At 56.3% G+C, this 27,465-nt stretch overlaps 1 protein-coding gene across 1 annotated transcript in view; it reads right to left on the bottom strand.

Annotated features, from left to right (window-relative positions):
* Positions 1–27,465, bottom strand: part of PEPD (peptidase D) — a 112,822-nt gene that overhangs the window by 19,365 nt on the left and 65,992 nt on the right. The window contains exons 10-11 of the mRNA XM_036345892.1: positions 2,122–2,190; positions 996–1,073 (exon numbers count right to left, since the gene is read on the bottom strand). Coding sequence (XP_036201785.1) covers positions 996–1,073; positions 2,122–2,190 — 147 coding nt within the window. The remainder of the gene's footprint in view (positions 1–995; positions 1,074–2,121; positions 2,191–27,465) is intronic.

Below are 27,465 nucleotides of genomic sequence, written 5' to 3'. Positions count from 1 at the left end.
CACTTGGCAGTGACAACTCAGAGCACGCCTCTCAGTTCATGCCCCCGATGGACATGGCTGGGGGTCCCCGGGCACAGGCTCCACACTCCTTGCTGTAGGGCTGGGTCACACGTGCATGAGGCAGGGGTCTGGAACTCCAGCTCGGGGACAGACGAGCAGGGCACACACGGAGAGGAAGCCCGGCGCTGCCTGGAAGCCGGCAGGGGGAGCCTTGCTCAGGTGCCTCAGCAGCAGGAGGGAAAGGCTCCAGAGACCCGGGAGGGACAGTGAACATGCCCCACGCTGCCCTCACCTGTGGTCCATGGCCACAGCACGATGTCAAAGGCCACGACACGCCAGCCTGTGGGGCTTGTGGCCTCTGGGCGGCTCTCAGAAGCCCTATGGCAGCCGGGACTGGCCCGCCTGACGTCTGGGTGGTGAAGAGGGCAGGAGATGGGGGCCTGTTCCAGGTCTGAGAGACACCCACAGACCCCTCCCAAGGCCCAGATCCGAGGGTCTCACCCACACTGCTTAGTCATGGCTCCACGAGGAGCTGGGAGCACATCAAACTGCTCAGAAAAGGCGCGTGAACAGCTGTGGGGCGAAGCAGCACCTCCAACCTCCTGAACTAATGTCCTGCGGCCGAGGCTGCCAAGTCTCAGAAGGGCAGAGGTGCCCCCCCCCCACCCCCGGCACCGAGACAGAGGCGTCAGTGTGTTGGCGCTAACGCAGAGGTCAGAGGGCTCCCTCTTCAGAGAGCCCGCCTCCCAGGTCCCCAAGCCCCGCAGCACCGGTCCCCGCCCCTCGGGGCTCCCTTGCTCCTGGAGAGGGGGCACCACGCAGGCCGGTGCCCGTGGCAGGGTAGCCTGGGCCCAGAGCAGGGCCAGGCCTCGCTGCGGTCGGCCCTCGCAGGGTGGAACCCAGAGGCCCGGGTTAGTCACTCTTGAGTTGGGTCCCACGTGGCCCCGCCCTTCACACGCAGAGCAGGCAGGGCAGCTCAGGCCGGCCTTACTCACCACATGTCTCCGTCCCGGATGGTCCGGTCGTTGGGGGCCCCGGCATGTCCGTAGTGCAGTATGGCCGAGTTCTCACCACTGCAGAGGGGAGAGGAGGTCAACAGCTGGTCCTCGCCACAGGCCCCAGGGCTGGGCCCCCACACCTGCCCCATGGGCAGGACGATGCCCGGACGCAGAGGCCAAGGGTGGCTGGATCAGGCCCACAGCCTGCGGTCACTACAGCCACACACTGGGGGGCAGCCTCTCGGCTTGAGAGCCCCCCCTACAGGGCTGCCCTGCTGGCACTGCTCGGGCCGGTGCTGGAGGTGGGTCTGGTGCGGGCAGCACGCGTGAAGAACAGAATGGGGAGCCCGGGGAAGCCTCCTTTCTTGGTGGCTGAAGGGACAGGGGAGGTCCCCTGGGAGGGGCCTGGGTGCGGTCGGGCCGCCGGGAGTCCAGCTGGGATGCAGACGGCACCCGGCCTCGCGCTCCTCTGCTCAAGAGAACGTTCCTCATGAGCGATGCCTTTAAGAAAAAAAGGACTTTTCTTCTGTCCAAAGGAAAGAAACTCACCTGGGTGTAATATTTATGGCCCTGTTTGGGAGTCTCAGGAATCATAAAAGTAGAAATAATGATTTTTCTCTCTATCTACCAGAGAACATTTCCAAGGACTGACACGTTCACATGTATTATTCATGTGCCGAGGACGCGTGCATCGCCGGCTCCGTCCTGGCTGAGTGGGGCCAGACCATCTGACCAGAGAGGCAGGGGATAAGGGGGCCACCCACAGCCAGGACATGCCCCTCAAACACATACCTATAAACACACACACACGCACACACACACACACACACACGCACACACACACACACTCTACACAGAAGCCCAACATGCCGGGCGTGTGCCTGTGGGGGAGGGGGGCGGAGGCCATGGTGGCCAGGCTCCCTCCTCCATGCAGCACTCCCAGAGCAGGCAGAGTCAACCTCCGCTCCCGGGGCCTTCAGAGGGGAAGTAATTTCCAAGCTCAGGTGGGCACTGGCGTGCGCATGGGAGTGAGCAGGTGCATCTAAGCTGGGGAACGGTGGGACCCCTCCCTTTCCCGTAATCCCTCCACAATCATCCCCACGCGGCCAGGATGCCCACTTACCTGCCGCAGATGCAGGTGTAGGAGCTGTGGCGCATGCCGCCCCGGGAGTAGCAGTAGTGCTCGAAGAGGCTGCAGGAGAGGGGAGACGAGTCAGGGTGCTGAGTCATCACAGCCTGCATGGCCCCTGTGAGGCCTGAGCTCCCGGCATCGCTCCATGAGGCTGAAGCTGAAGTCCAGGGTCAGCCACAGAGCACAGAGGTCAGTGCGGAGGGAATAAGGCCAGAGGAGCTTGCTGCCTGCAACACTGCGGCGCTGCCCAGCCTGCCAGGCCCATCGAGGACAGCCCTGGCCCTGTGGGGAGATGGGCTGACGTAGGGGCCACAGTTTCTGCAGGGCTGGAGGTAGTATCTTCCTGTGACTCCCAAGTCCAGTGGCCACACCCTGCCAGCCACTGGGAGGGGCTGGACAAGGCCAGGGAGGAACATAAAAGCTCTCCCAGCCCCTGCGCTGGACTCACCTGGGCTGATGGGGGCAGTGGGCCTGACTGCAGGGAGGGGCGCAGGGGAAAGACAGCAGGAGTGGCTGGGCATTGGCCTGGAGGATGGGGGCGAGGGACATGCAGAAGGAGCAGGACAGGGTGGTCTCAAGGAAGGTGGAGAGAGGCAGGGCCTGGGTGGGGCAGGTCCTGCTTCTCCCGACTTGGGACAAGCCCCACCAGCCACACCCACACCCACACCCACACCCACACCCACACCCACACCCACATCACATCAGCAGTGCTGAACCCTTGGAAGCCAGATGGCAAGAACTCTGGGGAGGCTAGGACGCTGCCCCTCCCTCAACCAGATGCCTTAGGAACTGGGAGGGGGGCTTGTCTCTTCGTAGGACCCAGAACTCCATGGGCCCAGGCTCTACAGAACCCAGCTGGAGACACGGTGATGGTGGGGACTGCCCTCACCCCTCCTGAGGCCTGGGCAACAGCTCAGGCCCTGCCCTGCCCACCACCAAGGCAGGGGGACCAATCACAGGGCTGTGCTGCCCCCACCCCGCCTCCCGGTCTTCAGAGCACAGAGGCCCTAGGACAGTGATGGCAAACCTATGACACGCGTGTCGGAGGTGACAAGCGAACTCATTTTTTTGGTTGATTTTTCTTTGTTAAATGGCATTTAAATATATAAAATAAATATCAAAAATATAAGTCTTTGTTTTACTATGGCTGCAAATATCAAAAAATTTCTATATGTGACACGGCACCAGAGTTAAGTTAGGGTTTTTCAAAATGCTGACACGCCGAGCTCAAAAGGTTCGCCATCACTGCCCTAGGAGCATTGTGGTGAGTCTGCTCTGACAGTCTAGGCCTGTTTTAGAGAACGTCTGTACGGAGGAGTCTAACCTTCCAGGCACTGTAAACAGAAATTATGCATAATTGTTACGATCGATCGGGTATGAAGCAGTTGTTGGTCGGTTTGCTCGGCTTTCATATTTGCCTTATGAACCTCATGGCTGGGTGTCTGTGAGCGAGATCTTTCCTCTGGGCCTAGCTCCTGCCTCTGAGGTTGATCATCTGATGAGGAGATAGACATAGCCCTATACAATCACATCAGCTGCCCAAGATAAGGGCAGAAGGGCTGCCCTGGCAGCAAGAATCCCCAGCTATCAGCACAAGCGTGAGCCAGCCAGGGCGGTCATCAGCGGCAGTGGGCCACATCATCCCCTCCCAGGCCAGGCCTGGATGCACGTCAGGCTGCCAGGAGGCCAGGCCAGGAACATCAGCATGGAAGGGAGGTGGGCAGTGTGGTGGAAGCCACTGGGCTGAGCAGAGGGCCTAGGAGAGCAGACAGTTAGGACACAGGGTCATGAATCTGGGCAGGGGCCAGAGCGTGGGGGCTGAGGTGTTAGAAGCCACATGCAGTGTCTTCCTGGGCCCGGGCGGCAGCCCAGCCGTTGTCACTGCAGTCTCCCTGGATGCCCTCGGGCCTGTGGGTTCCCCACTGCCCTGCCCTGGGCCTCACACCCAGCCTCCTGGGGCACTGCTCAACACTGACGCCAAAGCCAACACGGATGCTCTGCCTCTTACCAGCGGTACGTATGGCTCCTCTGTGCCTGTTTCCTCATCTGTATAATGGGATAACCGTACCTCACACAGGTGCCATTAATGTGCAGATCCACGGCCCGGACACCCATACCCACCATCCCAGCACAGCCAGGCTCTCTAGGGTGCAGCATCTCCAGGATAAACTGACGTGCACACGGGGCTTCCCTTGACCCAGGGGAGCTCAGCCCACGATTCCTTCCCAGATGCCTCTACCCACCCCCCACATTCCCAGAGTACCACTCCTTTAACAGAGTTCTCTGTGGGCCTTCTGAGGAGTGGTGAAAGGCGGGGGTGGGGGCCTGCCCTGCCCCTCCGCTCCCCAGACCTCTGGGTAAGGAAAGACTCAGAGAACGCTAGGGAGCCCCCACTGAGACTCCGAGCATGCTTTATAATATATTTTTTTTTCTTTTTTAAATATATTTTATTGATATTCTACAGAGAGGAAGGGAGAGAGATAGAGAGCTAGAAACATCGATGAGAGAGAAACATCGATCAGCTGCCTCCTGCACATCTCCTCCTGGGGATGTGCCCGCAACCCAGGTACATGCCCCTGACCGGAATCGAACCTGGGACCTTTCAGTCCGCAAGCTGACGCTCTATCCACTGAGCCAAACCGGTTTCGGCCCGAGCATGCTTTAGATAAGCAAGTAGCAATCACATGGTCTGTTGCCAAGAGGGACTGATTTAAAGCCCTGGACTAAACTCAGAAATGCATTATTAATAAAGCAGTGCTCACGGCACAGCTTCGAGACGGCACCGACGGGGACCACCAAGGAGCCAGACCCTCTGCGAGGCTGCAGTGGCCGTCTCCACCAGCGGCAGCTTTCTTCCTTCCTGATGTTCCCTGAGTCCCTTCCCTGGTCCCCCCCTGATACCTCCCCACCCCCGCCGCTGCCCCAGTACTGGACCAGGGCCAGCATCATCTTACGACCCAAGACCTCCCTCGGGGGCTTGGAGGGTATGTGGTGCTGGGCCTGAGTGACAACTGGATGAAAACAGACTCACTAGCCCCACTCCCTGCCCAGGCCACTCTCCCGACTCCTCAGCTGCTGCCAAGGTCCCATCCATAGCACCCCGGATCGAGGGGACGGCAGGGGGGGGAGGGGGGAGCAGGCCTTGGGGCTCATGTAGAACTCAGCCAATGCAGGCCCTGCTTCCTACTCTGTCTGATACTTGGGGCAGGTGACACGGCCCCTCCAAGAAGAAAAACCAAACAGCTACCTGCAACATTTAGCATTTACAACAATCCTTCCAGGAGAAGAGCCATTTTCCTACTTCTCAGATGAGGAAACTTCCACTCAGAGCGGCCATGTGCGGGGGTCAGGGAACCCTTAGAATCTGTGTGGGAGCTTGGAGTCCATGCACGGTTTCTGACTCCAATGGCTCCAAGGTTTCAGGCCTGCAGGACAAGGCTCCTGCTCCGTAAGCACTGGGGGTGGTTGCTGCCCTGCTACTCCTTCCAGAGCGTGGGCCTCACATCTAAGCCGAAGACGGGTCTGCTAGGACGAAGGGCCCTGCACACTCCCAGGGTGGCGGTGCCTCAGGCGGGCTGGTGGAAAGGGGGGCTGGTGCCCAGGGTAAGGCCTGGGGAGGCAGAGGCCCTGGAAGGGGAGAATCCACCAACCAGAGGCAAGGACAGCAGAAAGATGATGGTGGTCACGGCAGGCAGATGCGGAGCATGGGAGAGAAGCCACTTGCTCTGCTCTGTCCCTGAGAGCGGCTTATCAAGGTAGGAGATAATTAGCATTTTAATTGGATAATTGGGAATTCTAAATTGCCTATCTTGTATTAAGCATAACTGAGGACATAACATGACATTCAATTAACAAATAATCCCCTTTATTCTTGACATGCTTGACTGGGTGGAGTTTTTGAGTTCCTTGGTATCGGTTACTGGGTAGTTGTCGAAGCCCTGGCTGCATCAGACTGCTAGTAAACCTAATACATGTATACATGTGTGTATGCCGACACAGACACAGACACATGCACGCATGAAAGGTCCTAGAAATTCTCTACACAAAGGAAATAGTAAAAATAAAATAAAAATCACCCATAACCTTATTCTCTGGAGATAACCTCTATTCAATTTTTATCGACCATCCTTCCAAGCCTTTTTTATGCATGAGCACAGATTTTTAATACTGTAAACATTTTTTTAAAGTCACCTTTTAACGGACTCTGACACACATACAGAAAGGGCCTGAAATCATAAGGACCCAGCACAGTGATCTGCACAAACTGTGTCCCCAGAAGCCGCTCTGAGGCAGTTTCCCCTCCCACAGACAGGCTGACTTCTCACACTGCAGGTCAGCTCCCCTCACGAACTTGACTTGATGTAAATGGAACCCAACAGGTCCTGCGTCTGGCTGCTGCTCTGCACCTTGCCCCCGGAGCCCGGGAGGTGGGGGGCCGTCGCTTTCCCATTCTCAGGGCGTGCCACTGAGCCTCGGCTGGCGAGCATTCTGGTTATTTCCGGACTGTGACTGGCACAAGCAGTGCTGTTGTGGATGCTCCTGCCAGTCTTTGGGGACACGTGTGCATGTGTCTCCATCAAGCACGTAGCCAGGAGAGGAAATGCAGTGTCCCAGCGTTTTGTGTAGGTTCAGCTTAGGAGATAAAGCCAGTATTTCCAGGTAATTGCATCGATTTATTCATCGGCTTTTACCTTCTACTTCATACCTGTGCACGGGGCCAACTGAGCCCACAAGAATCTGTAAGGACAAATGGTCCCACCCGTCTGGATGTTCCAGGGAAGGTTGTTGCTAAAATTCCTAGAAACAGTAGACATAGGTTCATACTATTTTCCTTTCCAAAGCTCTCACTGTGTCCAGAATCAGACGACTTCTCCCACTACACTGCTTGTCCCTGGTGCAGCTGCCATCCTTTTGCTGGTCAATGGTGACAGTGGTCTACTGGTCCCCCTGCTTCAGCTCTTGTCCCCCACAGAGCGTGCTCCACAGAGGGGTCATTTCACAACTGAAGGGACTCCTCTGACCAAACTCGACCCTGGCTTCCCATGAGCAGCCCGCCTCCCTCTCACTCCCACTGCGACCCCCTCTCGTCTTCTCAGTCTGTCTCCTTGCTGCTCCTCGGACCACCAGGCCAGCTCCCCTCGCAGGGCCACGGGGCGCACCCCGTTCTTTCTGCCCGACTGTCTGTCCCAGGGGTCCACAGCTTCCCCTGCAGGTCTCCCCTCATTGTCTCCTTCTCAGGGATGCCTGTCCTGAGCCCCCTTAGCCCTCACCACTATCGAACACATTATCCCATCCATTAGTCTGTCCGTCCGTCCATCCGTCCGTCCTCTCTCACCTCCCATTAGGCTGGGGTTTTGTCTATTTCCTTCACTGTAGGAGCCCCAGAGCCTGGAATAGTGCCTGGTATACAGGAGGTTTTCAGTGCTTTTCTGCTGATTGACCGAACAAGTGAACAGTAGTGCGGGCAGTACCACAGCCTGCAATTTACTTGACCAATTCCACACCATTAGATACCTAGGTGGCTTCCTTTCACTTCACACCATTAGATACCTAGGTGGCTTCCTTTCACTTCACACCATTAGATACGTAGGTGGCTTCCACCTCCGTGTTCCCACTGACCCCATGGCCACATAACTTTCACTGTCTGCGGGCTAAATTGCTAAAAGTAGAATTGCGGAGCATGTGCACATTTTTGAGTCTCAGGGCAGGTTCTGCCAAAAGGACCCAAGAAAACCCATATGGCTTTTGCGCAGAACAGCACTGCGGGACGTGTCTGCCCACCGGACAGCAAGTCTGACAGGCAAACAAAACACTGTTTCCTTCTCTCATCACTAACTGGCAAGTGTGAACATGCTTTGTGTTTCTGTCCTCATACTGCTTCCTTTCTGAATGGCCTGTTTCTTTCTTAGAAAACTGAATGTTTACCTACCTTATTGGTCCTTAAGGGGTTTATATATGAAAGGGTACGAGTGGTTCTCACTGACATCTGTGTAACAGGTGGCTGGCCACATCCGACCCCTCTAGTACCTTCTCTGCTAATTCCCCCAGGGCACCTGGGGCAGGAGCTGCAGACAGGGCAGAACATGAGGGGGCCAGATGGCAACCACACACAGGGCTCAAGCGGGAAATTCTACCTCTGAACCCAGACCCCTCTGGAGCTGACGCCTGAGTAAGCGAGAGGCCCGGCTCTGGAAGAGCTGAGTAACATGGGCACAACTTGCCCGCCTTATGCTGGGACCAACGCTGTTCACATCAGACCCAGTCTCACCAGTCCTTGCTGACGTCAGCAGTAACCCCTTTCTTGGCCCCAAACTGAAAACTCTCCCTTTAAAAATGCCCCAGGCTGCCCCAGGAATCATTTGGGGGGGTACACTGAGCCGGTTTCTAGTTCTGGGTGTCACACTGAGTCGGTTTCTAGTTCTGGGGGCACACTGAGCCAGTTTCTAGTTCTGGGGGCACACTGAGCCGGTGTCTAGTTCTGGGGGCACACTGAGCCGGTGTCTAGTTCTGGGGGCACACTGAGCCGGTGTCTAGTTCTGGGGGGCACACTGAGCCGGTGTCTAGTTCTGGGGGGCACACTGAGCCAGTGTCTAGTTCTGGGGCACACTGAGCCGGTTTCTAGTTCTGGGGGGCACACTGAGCTGGCGTCTAGTTCTGGGGGGCACACTGAGCTGGCGTCTAGTTCTGGGGGGCACACTGAGCTGGCGTCTAGTTCTGGGGGGCACACTGAGCCGGTTTCTAGTTCTGGGGGGCACACTGAGCCGGTTTCTAGTCTGGGGGGCACACTGAGCCGGTTTCTAGTCTGGGGGCACACTGAGCCGGTTTCTAGTCTGGGGGGCACACTGAGCCGGTTTCTAGTTCTGGGGGGCACACTGAGCCGGTTTCTAGTCTGGGGGGCACACTGAGACAGTTTCTAGTCTGGGGGGCACACTGAGCCGGTTTCTAGTCTGGGGGGCACACTGAGCCGGTTTCTAGTCTGGGGGGCACACTGAGACAGTTTCTAGTCTGGGGGGCACACTGAGCCGGTTTCTAGTCTGGGGGGCACACTGAGCCGGTTTCTAGTCTGGGGGGCACACTGAGCCGGTTTCTAGTCTGGGGGCATACTGAGCCGGTTTCTAGTTCTGGGGGCACACTGAGCCGGTTTCTAGTCTGGGGGGCACACTGAGCCGGTGTCTAGTTCTGGGGGCACACTGAGCCGGTTTCTAGTCTGGGGGCACACTTTGATCCAGAAGCTCCTCAGCCCGCAGATGGCATGAGCGTCTTTGGCAAACAGCTGGTGAGAGAGATCCCGAGCCCAGGTTCTTTCCTGTGCCCCAACCTGCCCCGCTCAGCAGCCTCGGACACCAGGTCAGTGTGGACCCTTAGACAAAAGGCCAAACAGGCCCCTGAGGGAACAAAACCACCCAGCAGACCTGGCTGCTGGGCCTGACACAGGTGCCAAGCGCTTAGCGCGACAGTCTGCTCCACTACCAAGCGCTTCCCCTCGGCCCAGAACCTGGCCGCACCTCCCTTCAATTCACAGCTCATCCTCAGTTCAGGTTACATTGAAACATCCATCTTATATAAAAACTGCTGTTTGAAATTTTAACCTGCTAATTTGGCTTCTGTAAATGCTTGCTTGCTTAAATAATAAGGAACATAAGACTACTCCTGTTCCAGAGAGGCCATAAACCTTCCCGGATGAAGTTATCAGTGCTGGCGCCAGGCCAGGCCTTTGGTTGAAGTCTCAAAGCCTCAGCACATAGGGCTCTTTAAGAACTTGCAAAGGGGACCGGAAAACCCTTATTTGGGAGACAAAGAGCTAGAAAAAGTATAAATAGGGAAGCCTCCTCCATGTTTCTTTGCCCAGAATTTGAAAGTCCTTTTTCTCTGGGCCCCCACGTAATAAAAATAAAGTGTGACTCCATTTCTCTAAGCGTTGCTTGGTTTTTCTCTGGTTTTCTGCAACAACATGGAGCCTGGTCAGGGCAATGCCTGCCTCTCTGGGATGCCCGCGCAGAACCACAACTGTACAGCACGTGGGTGCCAGCTCCGCCCCCCCCCTGCCCCGCCCCCATCCTCTCAGGGTCATCCTTGGAGGTGTGCCCTGCCACAAACTCTACCCCATCTCCAGTGAAGTCACAAAACCTGGCATCTTCCACCGAACAGGTGTTTCCTAAGTACCATCCTCAGGAGACAGGCGATTCCACCAGCAGCATCGGGCAGAGCCGCAGCCACTCCTTCCAGAGACACGAAGGCTTTGCTTGGAGTCCCTCCAGGGTGCTGTGCTTTGTTTCTAGACTCCAGGGCTCCTTTATCTCCAAACATCACATTCCTTTCCCTCGGCCTTATGACCTTAAAGTATTTCACTGTGTGTCGTTTCAGACAGAGCATTCTCTGGAAAGCACCATTTTACATCAATGCCTCTCAAACGTGGCAGTCTGAAGCGCTGGCTCACCAACCCCCCCCCCCCCCCCCATCGCCCCCTTGGCTCCAGCCCTGGGCGGCCCATGAACCTCTTCTGCATCAGGGAGCTGCCCCTGGGCCACAGCTCATGCTGCCTCATGTCTCGGTTCACATATTCCCTATGAACTGCCCTCTGCTCTTGGTTCTGAGGGGGAGGCAGGCGCTGCACCAGCCAGGCCCACATGAACCACTCCAGGCATTTTAAGCCCAGGACACGAATACAGGGAACTGGTCATGAGCTGGGGCGGGGGAGGGGTCAGTGTGCAGCAGGAGGCCAGGGACACTCCCTGCTGGAGGGACCCAAGGGAGCTGGGCCACTGCAGCCAGGATTCCCGGCCGCCTGCAGGAAACGAGGACCATGGCTGCATCACCAGGTGCGCACTTCCCAGGGGAAGATTCTCCTGAGCTCCCAGGAGCTACAAAGCTCAGGTCCAAGTCAATCAGTGGGGAGGGAGGCCCAGACACTGAATGGAGGGCCAAGCCCTTTCCACCCTGCGTGCGCCTGCGTTTCATGGCAGCACACGGGCTGTTACCTGCCAGCTGCGGAAGACCCTGAAGGAACGTCAGGAATGCTATTTACCACTTAGAAAGGCTTCATCCACTTATGATGATAAGTGGGGGTTACACTCAACTGCCCCTGCAGAAAGATCGGCCCTGAAGACAGGTGCTGTTGGTGGGGACGCTCCAAGCACGGGTGGGGTGGGGGAGCAGGGGGGCAGGGGCATGGTCTGGCCAGTGGCCTCTCCAGCACAGTGGAGGCCACATCTGTGTCCCCCAGGTACTTAGTGGGACCTCAGCCACAGTTCAGAACGGCGAGAACACACTCAGGGAGTGATGCCACCTTCCAGGGCCGCACACCCTCTTGCCTCAGAGGTCAAAGATGGGGGGGAGAGCCACAGGTGCCCGCATGTGTCCCCTGCGGCTGTGGGAGGGCCACACTGGGTCTACAGAGGACGGGAGAGGAGATTTAAGAACTAACTCACCTGCTCTGAACATTTCCCCTGCCAACATCCCCGAGATGTAGGCCAAGTCCCCAAAAATATATTCTCTAACCCCCATGAGTTTAAATTTTTGGTAACCTAAACCTATTTATCAATAGCTAATTAACAAGGTCTAAGTCCTATGATGACAGGGTGATTAAACTGTTTTTGAAATAATCCATTTTTAATTAAAATGCAATCCTCTCTTGGTTTCTGGAGAGCTTCAAAAGAGAGCCTTAACAGATGTCTTGCTTTTAAATACACATTATATAAAGCCAATCATTAGAAGAATTCATGCTTTTAATTATATTTTAATTATTCTTTGCCTATTGATGCAAAGTTAATATTCTTCCTTTATGGTACTAAAACTGCTAACCAAAGCCAGCAGACAACCAGCAGGAATTCTTCCGTGTGTGAAATCCCATTTCAGAGGGCTGTGCCGGAGCTGTCTGCCCTCGTCCTGGCGGATGCAGACTCGCCTGGTCCGGAGGAAGAGGAGTGGTGAGCACACGACCAGGGTCCACACACACACACCCCTCATGGCTTTTAGTGTTGCATACGTGCTCCTGGCTCCAGCCTGAGAGTCACGCTCCACGGTGGAAACACTGGTTGTGTGATGAGGGTACGAATTTCCCCTTCTGTTCCGCCACGAGGCAGACTTCTCCACTCCCCTCCTGCACACTCTTTGAAGTATCTCACTGGGGAGACCCGTGTAAGCAACCAAATCACCCACTAAAATTCTGAAAGCCCAGAAACCACAGTGAGAGCTTGGAGGAGGAGGGAGAGGGGCCACAGCGTGAAGGCATGCTTTCCCATCTGCCTGGCATCCACATACCACCCAGCGTGCCCTAAGCGCTCCTTTCCGGACTGCACCCCAACAGCATCCCAAGACCACCCACTGCCAGCACCCTGTCAGGTCCAGGATCACTGCAGCCCCTCCTCACTGCTCCCCCAGTCCACCTGGCTGCCCGGATAGCTTTTAAGCAGGTTCCCTCATGGCCTGCCTGCCTACCCAGGAGGTGGTGGCTGGAGGGGGGTCTCACCATCAAAAGCCCTTCAGAGGTAAGGCCTTCCTTCCTTCCCTCCCTCTTCCTCCCCGCCCCCCCCCCTCTCACACACACCCCACATGGCTTTTAGTGTTACATACGGCTGTACCACAGCACCTGACCCTTCCCCTACCAGTCTCAAAGGGAACTTCTAGAGACAGGCTCAGGTCATCCTGTGCCCAGCTGGGCACAGTGATGAGCACACAGTAGGTTCTCAGTAAACATCAAGGAAAGGGTAACAGATGGCAGGGATGGTTGGCCTGAACATGTCTAATAATCAAAACATAACGTGCACACACACACGTGTGCACATGCACACAAAATATGTACGCGCACACACACACATCCACATAGTCTTAACCCCCATCTATCCACGAGAAGCCCTAATGGACCCTGGTTGTGTGCTCACCACTCCACTTCCTTTTTCTGGGTACATTTCTCAGCCACCCTGCAGGTAGCTGACTGCTGCCAATGGGCATGTGAGCAGAAGTGATGTGTGCCACTGCCAGGCAAGGCTTTAAGAGTAGATGTCAGATCTCTGTGCTTTCTCTCCTCCTTCCCAAAGAGCACAGCCAGGCAGCTCTGACACTGTTGGAGGAGAGCCATGGGGCTGCCTCAGACAGCAACATGAGCAAGAAACAAACGGTCCCTCTACTAAGCCACTGAGATTTGGGGTTTGTTACTGCGTCAAAGGCTACCCTATGCTGACTAATACAAATAGGAATTTAGAATGTGGTAAAGGTGGAGTTTTAAGTCAGTGGGGTAAAATTATTATTCCAAAGAAAGTAGGTCAACTGTTCATTTTTGAGGGGCAAAAAAGCCAGAATCCTTGCTTACTCATCACTCTTAAATGCATTTTAGATAGAGTTACCTATAAAAAATGAATCCACGGGGATACATGGATATATTACCCTATACATACCAGTGTTTGAAATATTTTATAATTATACAGAAAATATTTTTTTAAAGAAATTCATATAATCATAGATAGAGAATAAAACATATGCGTACAGTTGAACTGAACTGAAGTTAGAAAAGGCTTTTGTGATAATGCAAAAGACAAATTATACAGGAAAGGAATAATTTGACTATTTATATTTAAAATTTCTGCATATCAAATTGGGAAAAATATTTTGGTAACCAGAACACTAACATGAAGAGTCCTATACAGCGTGGGCTTGTAGATCAGTTAGTCCACCAGAAATGTCCCCATAGCCAATGGTGTCACAGACAGGCTACAAAGACAAATGCCCAAGAAATGCCTGCAGGAGTTTAACCTTGCCAGGAATCAAAGAGATGAAAAAAAAGGTGGGGTACTACTTTTCCTTTATCAGATTGGTAAAGATGTCACTCACGAATGGGAGGCGGGTGCGGGGTGCGTATGTGTGTGCATGTGTGTGAGTGTGCATGTGCTTGCTTGTCCAGCTCAGTGGCTGAGTGTGTGGCTTCTGTAGAGAGCCACCTGGCTCCTCTAAGTCCCATCTGTCCGCTGTGGGATCTGGGGCCAGTTCCTAACGCCCTCCTGACCGTGTCCTATACAGTGGAAAGGATGCCATTCTCACCTCGTGGGATTAAGTGAGAAAACCCCCAGGAAGCATGCAGTACATGCTCACTAGACATTCACATCCACAGCGGTGCCAGAGAACGTCAGGAGGGCAGTTTGGTTTTCTGCAGTGAAATTCCCCCAGCAATTCCATTTTCAGGAATTATCCCGAAGAGGTGAAGGGATAAGGCTGATTGTCACAGTGGCCAGTGGGAAGCCACTCCCAGTGGAGGGCTGGTTAAGAGGATTATGGTGGCGCCCACAGATGCAGGTGCCCTAGTTCACTGCCAGAGAGAGGTTTCCACTTCACACAGGGGGAGGAACGGACTCTGCCTAGTGGGATCCCAGCAGATCAAAGCCTCTCTGGGCCCCTGCAGGGATCCAGAAAGCTTGTTTGTTACAGCAACAGGGGTTAGTGGTCTTCTGCATCACAGGTTATTTTTCATATCTTGTTTATAATGCTCTGTACTGACGATTCCCTACTGGTGTATGCAATCCTTTTCATCAGTGTAAAGCTATTTTCACTTTGAAAATATTTGTTTGGAATAAATAAGAGCTATCTGTTAAAAACCGGCTCCCCTGGACCCAGCCTTGTCCCACTGGCCTCACCAGGCCTGTTTTCTTATGTCCCAAGTGGGTACACAGCCGCAACCAGGACCATTCCACAGAGCTTCCACAAGGGGTCGCAAGTGCACACGGCCGGCCACCCACACAAAGAACCTCGAGAAACTCAGCCTGGCTTAAGAGACCACAATCAGAAACAACTCTGTAGGCAAGGCTCTCTGGTATGGCGTGTGCAGAATCCAAGCCATGAGGATACCGGCTCAGCTCTGCATTAAAAGCCCACTTATCTTCCATCAGATTTGGTGGCAAAACCTCCATCTGCACAGGAAGTATCCCTCCTGTAGTGTGAGTGGGATGTGAGATGTCAGCCTTTTCCTCTGGCTCCACACACACTGCCTCCATGGACTCGCCCCAGCTCCCCACCCCCCGACCCCCCACCAGGGAAACATGACCGACTCGGCTCCCACTGGAGTGGAGGGGGCCAGACACAGGATGGGGCCAAACATGCAGCTCCAAAGGCCCGAGCTGAGAAGCACATTTGCTTCTAGTCCAGGGGTGGGCAAACTTTTTGACTCGAGGGCCACAATGGGTTCTTAAACTGGACCGGGGGGCCGGAACAAAAGCATGGATGGAGTGTTTGTGTGAACTAATACATGTTAACACTGCTGCTGGTGAAGGAGCGGAGGGGAGAGCAAGAGAACCCTCTGCTCTTTTGGCTCCACGGGCCGGATCCGGCCCGCGGGCCGTAGTTTGCCCACGACTGCTCTAGCCTGTCTCTGGGAAACCCCAGCCACCTATCTGCCCTGGAAGCTGAAGGAAGTGTGGCTGCCGGGGAGGGGACCTGCCACTGTGAATGGATTTGACAGGTACAGGGCACATCACCTAGAAGGTATAAAAAGCGATTTTCACTAAATGCCCCTGGACACAAAACTTGGGCTCAGCAAAGAGCTTGGATCTGAATGGATTTCCATTCGTAGCTTCTAAATCCCTAGATGAAACGCACTGCTACACAGCAAAGGCGGGAAATCGGGGCTCCCTGCACATGCAGCCTGGAAACAGTGGCCCTGACACTGCCTGAGGCCCCTTGGCCCCTCTACATACCGCCTGCAGCTGTGGCTGGGCGCTGCGGCAGGCCTACATCCATGCCTGCAGCTGGGTGTTCTGGGGGAAATGTCTTAAGGGAATTGCTTCTCCCCACCAGCTCTGGGAACCAGTGGCCCCCAGAGCCCCAGAAGCTACGCAGACACCTACCTGCACGTGGCCCCAACCAATTCCAAGCCTTGTGACTCCAACTATCTATCCTAGCCTTCCTCACCTAGGGCACAGGACTAGCTCAGTGGTGCGTCAGGGCGCCACCCTCCCCAGAAATTTCAATAACTGGGGAAGAGGTTTCCTTATGGAGTTGCTGTAGTCTGTTGCTAGTTCTCGCCTCTTCCAACGTGAGCAGGTGTTTTATCCTTAGAGGACAGAGCCGGAGCTCTCCCTTCCCTGCGAAGGGGGCACTCCCACTCACAAGCACACAGGGCACGCCACGGCCCTGAGACTGTCTCAGAATAATGATGCCCACTTTGTACCTCCAGGGGACTTAACTAATTTATAAGGCAATTTTAATAATAACTATATATTAACTTCACATTCCCTTTTTACCTATTTCGGTGGCTCTGAACTGTTGGGAATTAGGTGATATATTACAATAGGCTTCAGAGACTTTTTATTAACTAATGCCCCATATTTAAAAACCATCCTGTCAAATGAGAAACATTAAGAAATGCTGTCCCCTTTTATAATTGCTTCTAATCGACTCAATATTCAGGTCCTGGCCTTAATAGACAGCCCAGGCGGTACTTCCCTAAATTGCATTTAACTTCTCATTTTCTTTCTGTCACCGGCCAGCAGAGTAATTCTGAAGGCATGCAAGTGGCCATTTCACCGTGTCAGCCTGTGGCTCCTGAGGTGCCTGTGAATTTCAAAGGTACAAAGCCTTTCTGTCCAGACTGTCCCTGCAGCGGCCCTGCTTTGCGGTGTGTGTTTTTTCCTAAGCCTATTTATTGAAATGAACATAAGGTGCATACACATTAGTTCCAGACTGTTGTAATTTCACCAACGTGCCCCCTAGATTAAGATCCAGAACACTCTAGTCCTCTGACAGGCGCCATCGCTGCTGCCACCCTGCCCTCGCTGACCCGTCACCACTGCCCGTCGGGGTCTCTGCGTTGGTGGAATGACACAGCGCATGCCCTTGAGTCTGGCTTCTTCTGCTGACTGGCCTTCAGGAGAGCCACCGCCCATGTTCCCGGGTCCAGTGAAAACCTGTTTGTTCTCACTCCTCCAAGTGCTTGCTTTATGAAACACCAGAGTTTATCTACCTCTATGGGTGGACTCCGGGGCCCCCAGTTCTAGATGGCTCTCAGCCCACATACAGAACATTCTCACCAGTGACCTTTGTGTGTCTGTGGGCCAGGTGTGAGCGGCTCAGCTTTGGGGCTACTGCCTGTTGTCTTCAGAGGTTGTCCCAGCACCTGTCTTTGTTTGCCTTTTCTTCCTGGCAGGGACAAACCTTTCGAGCCCATTACTTTATGAACAAGAGACTTGAACCCGAGCATGAGGGTCCAGAGTGCCTCATCAGGCCTGGAGCCTCCTGGGCCCTCCTGCCGGCCTGCAGCCTCCCAGGCACACACCGCCCTCCACCATCAGGCAGAAAGGGCCTTCTCCTCATGTCAGACCTACCCGTGGGACACAGCACATCTGCCTTCCCAAGGCCCCAGGGCAGGGATGAGATTCTGGAGAGCCAGAGCCACAGACGGATGCTGATGCCCTCAGAGGTAACTGTCTTTGTACAATAGAGATCTATGCAGAAATGGGACTTTACCAGAGACGATGGGGAAGGGGCGGTGAAAAACACAAACCCCTTCAACGGGGGGGGGAGAAGCTGCCAGCTGGGGCGTGAGAGGCGGCTGCGGAAGCTCCTGGCCTTTGGGCGGTTGGTGGGTACAGGGCCAGGAGGGAGCCAGGCGGAGCAGTCAGAAGCCCAGCAAGCACAGGTGAGGGCCTGCCCACCTCAGGCTGCCCTCCCTGCTCCGAGGGAAGGACTGAGAGAGCACACAGGCGGCACCCACCCTGGACCGGTACCGACAGAGGAGGGCAGCCTGCAGAGGAGAGAGAGACAAGCTGGGGTGTGTGTGTGGGGGGGGGGGGGGGGGAGCGCGAGGAACGCCCAGGGCGTAGGGCCCTGTGGCACACACGGGAGACAGAGGTGGCCACTAGGAAGCTGAGGTCGAGGTGGGACAAAGGAGGTGGCCAAGTGGGGGTGGCTGAGGGGACAGCTCCCTCATCGCCCTGCACTCCCAGAGGAGAGAAACGCCAGCCTCCCAGGGCAGCCGGAAAGCCTCAGAGCTGGGAACCCTTTGTTTTCATTTCCAAACTCAAAGGGCCCTTGCTGAGCGTCTGATCCTGACTCAAAGCCACAGGGGGAACCCTGGCAAGCCTGACACAGAGGAGCCTCAGCTGTGACGGCCCAGGGGGCTTGGAAAATTGAGGCCCACAAGCCAGTTTTAGAAGTTTATGAATAATAAATGCAATTACCGTGATGGAAAACAGAATCTGGAAGCCAAGCTGAGGACCCAGAGCGAGTGACTCACCAGGTCACCTCCCTTGTCACTTCCAGTTGCCCAGTCCCAGGAGGTGGAGACACTAAGGCCTCACCTGGCCACAGCCCAGGATAAGGAGCATTCAGGGCCTGGATCCAGCTGGGGGACAAAGGCCCTCAGAACCCACCCTGCCTTGTTCAGTTCTGGGCAGGGCTCACCCTGGTGGTAGGGCTCCTGGCCCCAGGCATGCCTGTCTGGCCTCAGTGCCCTGAGCTGTGAAATGGGAGTGATGGTCATACTTAGACTGGATGTCACACCGTGCTGTTCCTGTGGCCCGCTGATCTCTCAGCAGCATCCTGGGGGGCAGAATCTCCAAGGCTGCAGGCAGAGGGTTCCCGGGGCCCCTCACTGCATTCCCACAGTGCCTCTGCTCGGCTCTGACACCAGCCTGCTGAAGTGCTCATGTGCTAGTCTAAAGCCAGTGTGCACATGGGGGTCCCCTCCAGGCTTTCAGCAGGTCCTCTGCCAGCCTGGTGTCTGGCAATGAATTTTCACTCAACAAACGTCAGAGGAGGTAGAGCAGGAAAGGAGGAAAAGGGCTGGCCTCCAGGAAGTGGTGAGGAGAAAGAAAGGTGCTGGAGCTGGGGAGAAGAGCAAAAGCCTGAGGCTGACCCGGCCCAGAGCTCCCTCTGACCCGTAGGCTTACAGCTTGTTTTCCAGATGCTCCAAGGGGGCAGGGAGGGGAGAGGAGGTAGAGGAAGAAGAGGAGGAGGTGGGGAAGAGAATGAGCGGAGAGAGGAGGGGCTCCCAGCACCCCACCTGGAGTTAAGCACCTCCCATTGACCCAGGCCCGGGTGTTCCTGCCTGACCAAGACAGCACAGTCCTCCCAAGGCTGAGGAGACGCTGCCTCCACGCTGGGCCATGAGCCCAGTGGGACTAGGGAGGCCTCAATGGCCGCCACAGCTTAAGTCACCCCGAGACACTCTTTTCTCTCCCCGAAGGCGGTGCAAGGGCCTGTCAGTGAAGACGGGAGAGATATTGTCAGGAAGGTTCTCTCACTTACTACAAATTGCACCCTTATGGGAAAATCAATGATATTGCCTCCTGATCGTCCACACTTGTTGCTAGTCCAAAGTAATTATTCTGCAGGCAGACAAGCCTGGGCTGGTGCTCCTGGGAGCGCCCCCCCTGCATCCCGGGGGCTGGGAAGAGAAGCTGTTGGGAGAAATCTGTCACACCCAGCTCTCCGGGTGCCCAGGAGGCCGCTGGGGCTTGTTCATCAGGTCTGTCAGCAACACCATCGCACACCACTGCGCACCAGCTGTGAAGTGCTGTGATCACAGGATGGACAAGCAAGGCAGACCTGGGCCCTGAGTCCTCGAAGAGCCAGAGATCCCCTAATTATTTGCAACGGTGTGAAGTTGGACAAAGAAGCTACGTGCTGGGAAAGCACAGCCACAGAGAGGGAAGGGACTCAGGAGCCGACTTCCTGGAGGAGGGGGCCGGCAGCAAAAGGCAGAGCAAGTGGTCAACCCAGAGGTGGAGAAGCAAGGCATGTGAGAAGAGTAGCAACAGGCCTGCGGAGGCGGCCGGCGTGTGGGCAGCAGCAGGGAAGGCAAAGTGGGAGGGGCCCTGAGGCTGGAGGAGGGACACCCTCCCGCCTGACCCTCAGAACAGCTGTATCTCATTCCTGGCACAATCCCTCTGAACATGAACTTCTCAGACAGTCTACTCTTTTTCTTTCAAGATTCTTTTAAATGATAGCTTGTTTAACTACCAACATCAATTGGCCAGCAATTCCATGAACAAATGGTTCTCTGCCTGTCTCTGAGTTCAGCCACTTTTATTTGTCCCCAAGTAGTTGGCAGGAACCAGTTACATCAATAAAGGAACATCAATTTTTAACAGCCACATGAGATGCAAAAGCTTCAGATGGATTTTCCGTCGGCAAACAGGAAGCCGGGAGGAGCTGTTATTAACAGCCATCGCAGACACAGGCAGGCCTGGGAGCCAGGGCTCCAGCAACAGACTGGATTAAGGAGACACTGTAGGCACTGGACCCCTAGACGTCATAAATAATGCTGAAATTTTAGACTGTGGTTGAATCTCTGTTGTCATAATCGTTTAGGTCACTGTGTTTGATGTTGTATAGCAAAATGACAAATATCCTTTTCTACTGCTAAGTGCATACAGCCCGTCAGAATAAATCCAACTAAACTGCCCACTAAGGTGAGCAGGCAGCGGCGTTAGCGGGAGAAGCCAAGGGGAAGCGTTATCTAAGCGACTTGGACAGTGATTTCCGGAGGTGCATAGGTGGTGCAGTGAGGGGCCTGTTTTCTCATTGACCCTCGCCACTTCCTGTCATGTAATCTCATCATTGAAAGAGGTGGGGTTCCAAACCCTCGATAACACATGGGGTGTAACCAGTCTCTCCCCAACAACAACCAAGTCACAGAAGAGCCAGTGAAAGGGGCAGAAAAACGAATGCAGGAAGAACAATGTAGTGAAGCATCTAACCATGAACTGGGAGGAGAGAAGTGCCTTAAGGCAGTGGGTGAGCCGCCTGGACAGCTGGAAATAACTCTCCAGTTCACAGCTGGCCCAGCGCCCAGACGCACGCCCCAAGGATGTTACCAATAGACTTGGGGATAGTCTGGGAACCAGAATCTCCGAGGGCCACCGTGGGGCACTGGGTTTCTGGCACACTCAGCCGGGTACCGAGGGAACACATCCATCTGCTCCCTGGACCTGGAGAACGGGCCAAGAGGCAAGGACACCACCCCCGACTCTCCCAGGACCCACTCTGTGCCCTTTTAGCAGGGGAACCACGCCCGCCTTATCCAACCCCAGCTCAGAGCTTGACAGCATTCTGCTGTTTCCTCTCTTGGGCCAGACTGACCTGGCTCTCTGGTTGCTGGAAAACAGAGACAGCAGGGCGTCAAGAGAAGAGGCAGATCAAGGTTCCACTGGCCCATCAGCCTTATTACATGCAAGGCCAAGACCTATGCCAGGCCCACTATGCCCCCAGCCTTGCCTGATGGTGAATTCTCCCACTGTCCAGCCAGCCAGGCCAGGATCGGAGTGGCTTCTGGGTGATGGAGGTGGAAACAGGGTTCCGCCCGCAGCTGACAGCAGTGGCAGCACAGCTGTCTCGGAGGAAAATATTCTCTCCGAGCTGTGCTCTCCTGGAGCTGAACGGTGGAGCCTCAACCAGCAGCAGCTCCGGGTCTGAGTGTGGTCCCTCCCCACTGTTTCAGGAATGGTCGGATTTTCTTGTCTGGGGAGCTCCAGTAGGGGCCAGGCACAGTTCTCTGCAACGCACAGGGCAGTGGAGTTTGAAGGGCTGCTCCAGACTGGTCATGGCCCGAGTGGGGAAAAGCGTGGCGTGTCTGGAGCTTCCATAACCTGGGCACCTCTCACCCCAGAATGCACCAGCAGCACCGGGCTCCAGCACTCCTGGCCCCGCACTCTTTGGCTGGCACCTAAGCCCAGGGGCCCCCGAGCACCAGACCCTCAAAATCCTCTCTTAAAGAGGATGAACCTCAGGTAGAGGCGGGTCACCTTTCTCCCCCGGGGCCAGGCATGGGCAACCTGCCCGGCACAGGGCAAGCTGGCCTCTGGGTGGGCTGGCTGGAATACCCATCAGGCCTTCCCCAGCAACTGGGCCTACCAGGGCTGCTTGGCAACAGCCCTGGGGCACATGCATTGGTTTTAGCTTCCTGGGGGCGCTCAGCAAAAAGAACTCCCCAGATGAGAAAATCCGACCGGACAAGGAGCACCACAGCTGGTTGCTCAGGTGTGTGGTCACAGCCCAGCCCCATCCTTGGGAAGTCGGCCTACTTATGATGAAATCAGCGCACTACCTGACAGGTGCTGCCACTCTGGGCCTTGATTAATGCCTTTCATCAACTCCCCACAGCAAACAGCAAACGCCACAAGCCAGGGTTCCAAGAAACATTCTCTGATTTCATGCTGGCTTTTCCCCAAGCACAGCAATGGTCCACTTACAGAGACTCCCAATGACATCTCGTGGGACCTGTCACAGAAGGCTGGAAGCGACCCGGAAGCGACCTGCCCGGAGGTGACTCCTTCCCCACAGGTTTCTCTGCCCTCCCACTGCTGCCTCAACCTCAGGCACAGGTGGTCCCCAGTCTTCTCTGCCTCATTTCATAGCAACTCCATCCTTCCCAGTGCTCATATCCAAAACCCTGGAGTCACCCCCGATCTGACAGTGAGTCCTGCTGGCTCTACCTTCAAAATCAGGTGCAGCCCAGATGCCTCGATCACCACGGGGCCATTGGGTTCACCAGGCCCTGCACAGAATATGCCCAAACCTGCCTACTTCTCACCCAAACACTGAGCCCGTCACCTCTCACTGCAGGGCCTCCTTACTGGGCTCCAGCTGCTGCTGCCCTTGCCCCCTACAGTCTCACCTCAGCACAAGCCAAAGGCTGTTCCCCACCACCACCAGACTGGGACCTGCCCCCCGCCTCTCGGACCTCAACCCCATCCCCGTCCCTGTCCTGACTCTCAGCTGTTCCTCTCCTCTCCCATGACACCCCAAGCCTGGGCCGTGGGCCCCTCCGGAACTTACGCCACTCCTCTTACAAGAGGCCTTCGATGCCACCCTGTTCAAAACTGCAAATCACTTCCAAGACTCCCTCTCTTACCTTCCTGGCCTTCTTTTTTCTGTAGTATTTGTCACCATTAAATATGCTGTACACTTTACTAATTTACTTCTCTCTCCCCCAGAGCTTCACAGACAGGGTGTCCTCTGCCCTGTCTCTCCTGGAACAGTTCTGGGCACCTGCCGGCACCCAACAACCATTTGTAATCCAATGTAATGGCACGGCAGACTGGCCAGAGTGTGGGGTGCCCACGGTGGTCTGCTTGGCAAGGACAGGCGGTGCCCAGGGGCATCTATCCGCCTGCTGAACCGGGGCAAATCGAAGCTCTAGAAATGGACAACCTGAAAGGTGATTCCTAGCCCGTGTGGACACCTGGGCACCATTCAGGAAAGTCCTGGTCCTGAAGAGATGACTGTTTTCTGCAGGGCACACCGCGCCCAGAGATCAGCCCTCTTCAGAGGGCACCAAAGCCTGCCTTCAGAAACGCCTGCCATTTAACATCCTCTGGTGAGGTTGGCCTTTGACCCAGGACACTTGTGAACGATTGCCACATGCACCACGTTGCGACACTAACACACACCCCTTATCTGCCAGCCCAGGGCTATAAGCCTGATTCCCCGATAACCACTGGGCCACCGGGCTCCCCAGGGCCGGTGACCACATCCACAGGAAGCGAGGCCGCCTGGAAAAGCTCACAGCCCTGGGGTGGGGTGGGGCGGGGTGGCACATGACCTTGCTCTGATGTGCACAACTTTGACCCCAGCCGGGCTGGATGCTCTTTGGACCCTAAATCCTCCAAGTGTTAAGTAAGGAGCCTGCCGAGCCCTCCTTCCACCTGAGGGAGGAACAGCCCTGCTCCTTCTCATCCTTGGGAGCATTTACTGGGTGCCCGCCAAGCTGCCCGGGGCCCCGCGCCTGTGCGCATCCCTCCCTGCCAGTGACCGCTGCCCGCACCCCCTCCTGCGTCCCTAGCTGTCCAGGGCTTCCTGCCTGAGGCTGACCTTGACCATGGGGGTGGGGGTGGGGGTGGGGGGCTGTCAGTTGAGCCTCCTGCCATTCTTAGGCAGCCTTTCCACTCCAGGAGGCAGAATCTCCCTCCGCGCCTCGAGGTGGCCGGTTCTGTCCTGATGATGGCATTAGGTTATATGTCACCATATTCATTATGTGACAGGTATTTGTCCTGTATCTTTATAGCTGTTTTTAAAACCAGAACTTTCCCCAAAGACAACCATGCCTTCCGGTACCCTACACTGTACAACTGTAACTGCGAGGTTGATAAAGGCGGGCCCCTTTCTATCACACAAGGTCCCCAGGACAGAGCAGTGAGGAACGTGGGAGAGAGGGCTGATGGCCAGGGTTCAAATCCTGGCTCCCTCACTTGCCAACGGTGTGACCTTGGCCAAGTTACTTAGCTGTTTGGTTCCTCACTTTCCTCGCCTATAAAAGGAGCGTAACAGTAGTCCCCTAGGCCCAGAGGGTGGCCATGAGGATGAAGGGGGTGGTACCTCACTTGACTGCAGCAGTGGGCAGGGCCCAGGCGGCCTGGCGTGTGGTCTGATCTCAGGGAAGCCTGCGGGCACTGCTGCTGGCGCCTCTCTCCCCAGGAACTGCGCTCCACGGGAGCAGGGCCTCTCCTACACTGCTGCATCTGCAGAGCTCGGAACTGGGTCTGGCATACAGTAGGCGCCTGATAAATGCTTGCTGAACAAAACACAGGGGCTGACAGAGGAGTGGTCTGACTGAGGGAACCTGCCTGGCCTCAGGGCTTTTGTGTCTTACACGCCGGGCCAAGAACTGCTCAGTCCCCACTGCCCCTGTGCCCTCTTTCAAAACCACCACCTTCCTGTCTGCACATGTTCCTGACCTGTCATTTCCCAGATCCCAGAACCTGCCCGGCTCCTCACTCCTCTACCTGGATGGGGACAACATGCTTTTGCCCTGTCCCTGATGGTGTCATGAGACCACTCCATCTCCCGGCCCGGCTCCTCTGCCGCCTGCTCTGGGCCTAAGGGGACTGACGGCCAGGGCTGGGCCTGTGGACTCTCAGGCGGGCAGAGTGAGGGGGCCTGCTTAACCAGTGTGCACCCCCCCACACACAAACACCCCATGTACCCCCAGGCAGGCAGAGTGGGGGGGCCTGCTTAACCAGTGTGTACCCCCCCTCACACACCCCATGTACCCCCAGGCAGGCAGAGTGAGGGGGCCTGCTTAACCAGTGTGCACCCCCGCCCCACACACACACCCCATGTGCCCCCGGGACAGGCAGAGTGAGGGGGCCTGCTTAAGAAGCGCGCACCCCCCCCCCCCCGCACACACACCCCATGTGCCCCCAGGCAGGCAGAGTGAGGGGGCCTGCTTAACCAGTGTGCACCCCCCCCACACACACACCCCATGTGCCCCTGGGACAGACAGAGTGAGGGGGCCTGCTTAAGAAGCGCGCACCCCCCCACACACACACACCCCATGTGCCCCCGGGACAGGCAGAGTGAGGGGGCCTGCTTAAGAAGCGCGCACCCCCCCCACACACACACCCCATGTGCCCCCGGGACAGGCAGAGTGAGGGGGCCTGCTTAAGAAGCGCGCACCCCCCCCACACACACACACCCCATGTGCCCCCGGGACAGGCAGAGTGAGGGGGCCTGCTTAAGAAGCGCGCACCCCCCCCCCCCCCGCACACACACCCCATGTGCTCCCGGGACAGGCAGAGTGAGGGGGCCTGCTTAACCAGTGTGCACCCCCCCCCGCACACACACCCCATGTGCCCCCGGGACAGGCAGAGTGAGGGGGCTTGCTTAACCAGTGTGCAACCCCCCCGCACACACACCCCATGTGCCCCCGGGACAGGCAGAGTGAGGGGGCCTGCTTAACCAGCGTACACCCCCCCCACACATATACACCCCATGTGCCCCCGGGCAGGCAGAGTGAGGGGGCCTGCTTAAGAAGCGCGCACCCCCCCCACACACACACCCCATGTGCACCCGGGACAGGCAGAGTGAGGGGGCCTGCTTAAGAAGCGCGCACCCCCCCACACACAAACACCCCATGTGCCCCCAGGCAGGCAGAGTGAGGGGGCCTGCTTAAGAAGCGCGCACACCCCCCCCCCCGCACACACACCCCATGTGCCCCCAGGCAGGCAGAGTGAGGGGGCCTGCTTAACCAGTGTGCACCCCCCCCCCCGCACACACACCCCATGTGCCCCCAGGCAGGCAGAGTGAGGGGGCCTGCTTAACCAGTGTGCATCCCCCCCGCACACACACCCCATGTGCCCTCAGGCAGGCAGAGTGGGGGGCCTGCTTAACCAGCGTGCACCCCCCCCCACCCCCGCACACACACCCCATGTGCCCCCGGGACAGGCAGAGTGAGGGGGCCTGCTTAACCAGTGTGCACCCCCCCCCCGCACACACACCCCATGTGCCCTCAGGCAGGCAGAGTGTGGGGCCTGCTTAACCAGCGTGCACACCCCCCCCCCCCCCCCGCACACACACCCCATGTGCCCCGGGCAGGCAGAGTGAGGGGGCCTGCTTAACCAGCGTGCACATCTCTCTCTCTCTCTCTCTCTCTCTCTCTCTCTCTCTCTCTCTCTCTCTCTGTGTGTGTGTGTGTGTGTGAGTCCGTCCCCACAGGCAGGCAGAGTGAAGGGGCCTTCTTAACGAGTATGCACACCGCACACACATTCAAGGTGGAACATGAAATACAGCCAGCCCCAAGTGCAGTGCCAGGGTCCTAGGGGTCTCTTGCCCATTCTCATAAAAACACAGCCCAAAGGCAGAGCCGCTGCACTTTAGGCAGGAAACACAGTGAGTGGGAGGCAGGAAGCAGGAGAGAAAGAAGTAAGCGGTAGGAGAATACAGTGCCACACCCGCCTACAAGGGAACGCTGGGGGAAGCGTGACAGGGTCGGCAGAGCGCGGCCCAACACCACCAGGCAGCCGAGTCAGAGCCTGGGACTCACCGCCATTCCTCCTCTTCCTTCCCCCTCAACCATCAGTGCATCAGCAAGTCCTCAGCTCCAGTTCCAAACTCCTCCTCCACCCCACCCTCTCCTCCCACAGCAGGCTGCCCAGCTTGGCCCAGCAGCCTCCTCACTGGCCCCCTGCTGGCATCTCCATCCACTCGCCACCCAAAGCTGGTCAAGTGACTTCAGCTTGCAGAAACCTGAGGGGCACCTTACTGAGCCTGGCTCTGCTGCCCACTTCTCTTTACCCACTGGGTCCTACCCTTTCACCGGCCAGGGGAGGTCTGGGCCCTCTTGGCAGAGAAGCAGATGCCCACCCAGACCGTCCCTGGCTGAGGTTCTAGGCCCCCCATCCCCCAGGGAGGACTGCCAGTCCGAGGCATCCAGACCGCAGCCTCTCGGAGATTCATTTCTGTCCTCTTCAAAGGATTACAGATTGATGGCCAAGTCTTGCTGTAAATCAAAAGAAAGTCACTCCTCATTACCTACTTAGAATTCCCCGAGTCCTTCCTGGGAAGCCATTGCTCAGCTGTTTGATCCCTGAGCCACCAGCACTATCTCCAGGCACACCACCCATCACGGTAGCG

This window comes from Myotis myotis, unplaced genomic scaffold (assembly GCF_014108235.1).
Source record: "Myotis myotis isolate mMyoMyo1 unplaced genomic scaffold, mMyoMyo1.p scaffold_m19_p_19, whole genome shotgun sequence".
NCBI classification, from domain to species: Eukaryota; Metazoa; Chordata; class Mammalia; order Chiroptera; family Vespertilionidae; genus Myotis; species Myotis myotis.
The sequence above is the reverse complement of the archived record's forward strand: the minus strand, read 5'-3'. Positions and strand labels throughout refer to the sequence as shown.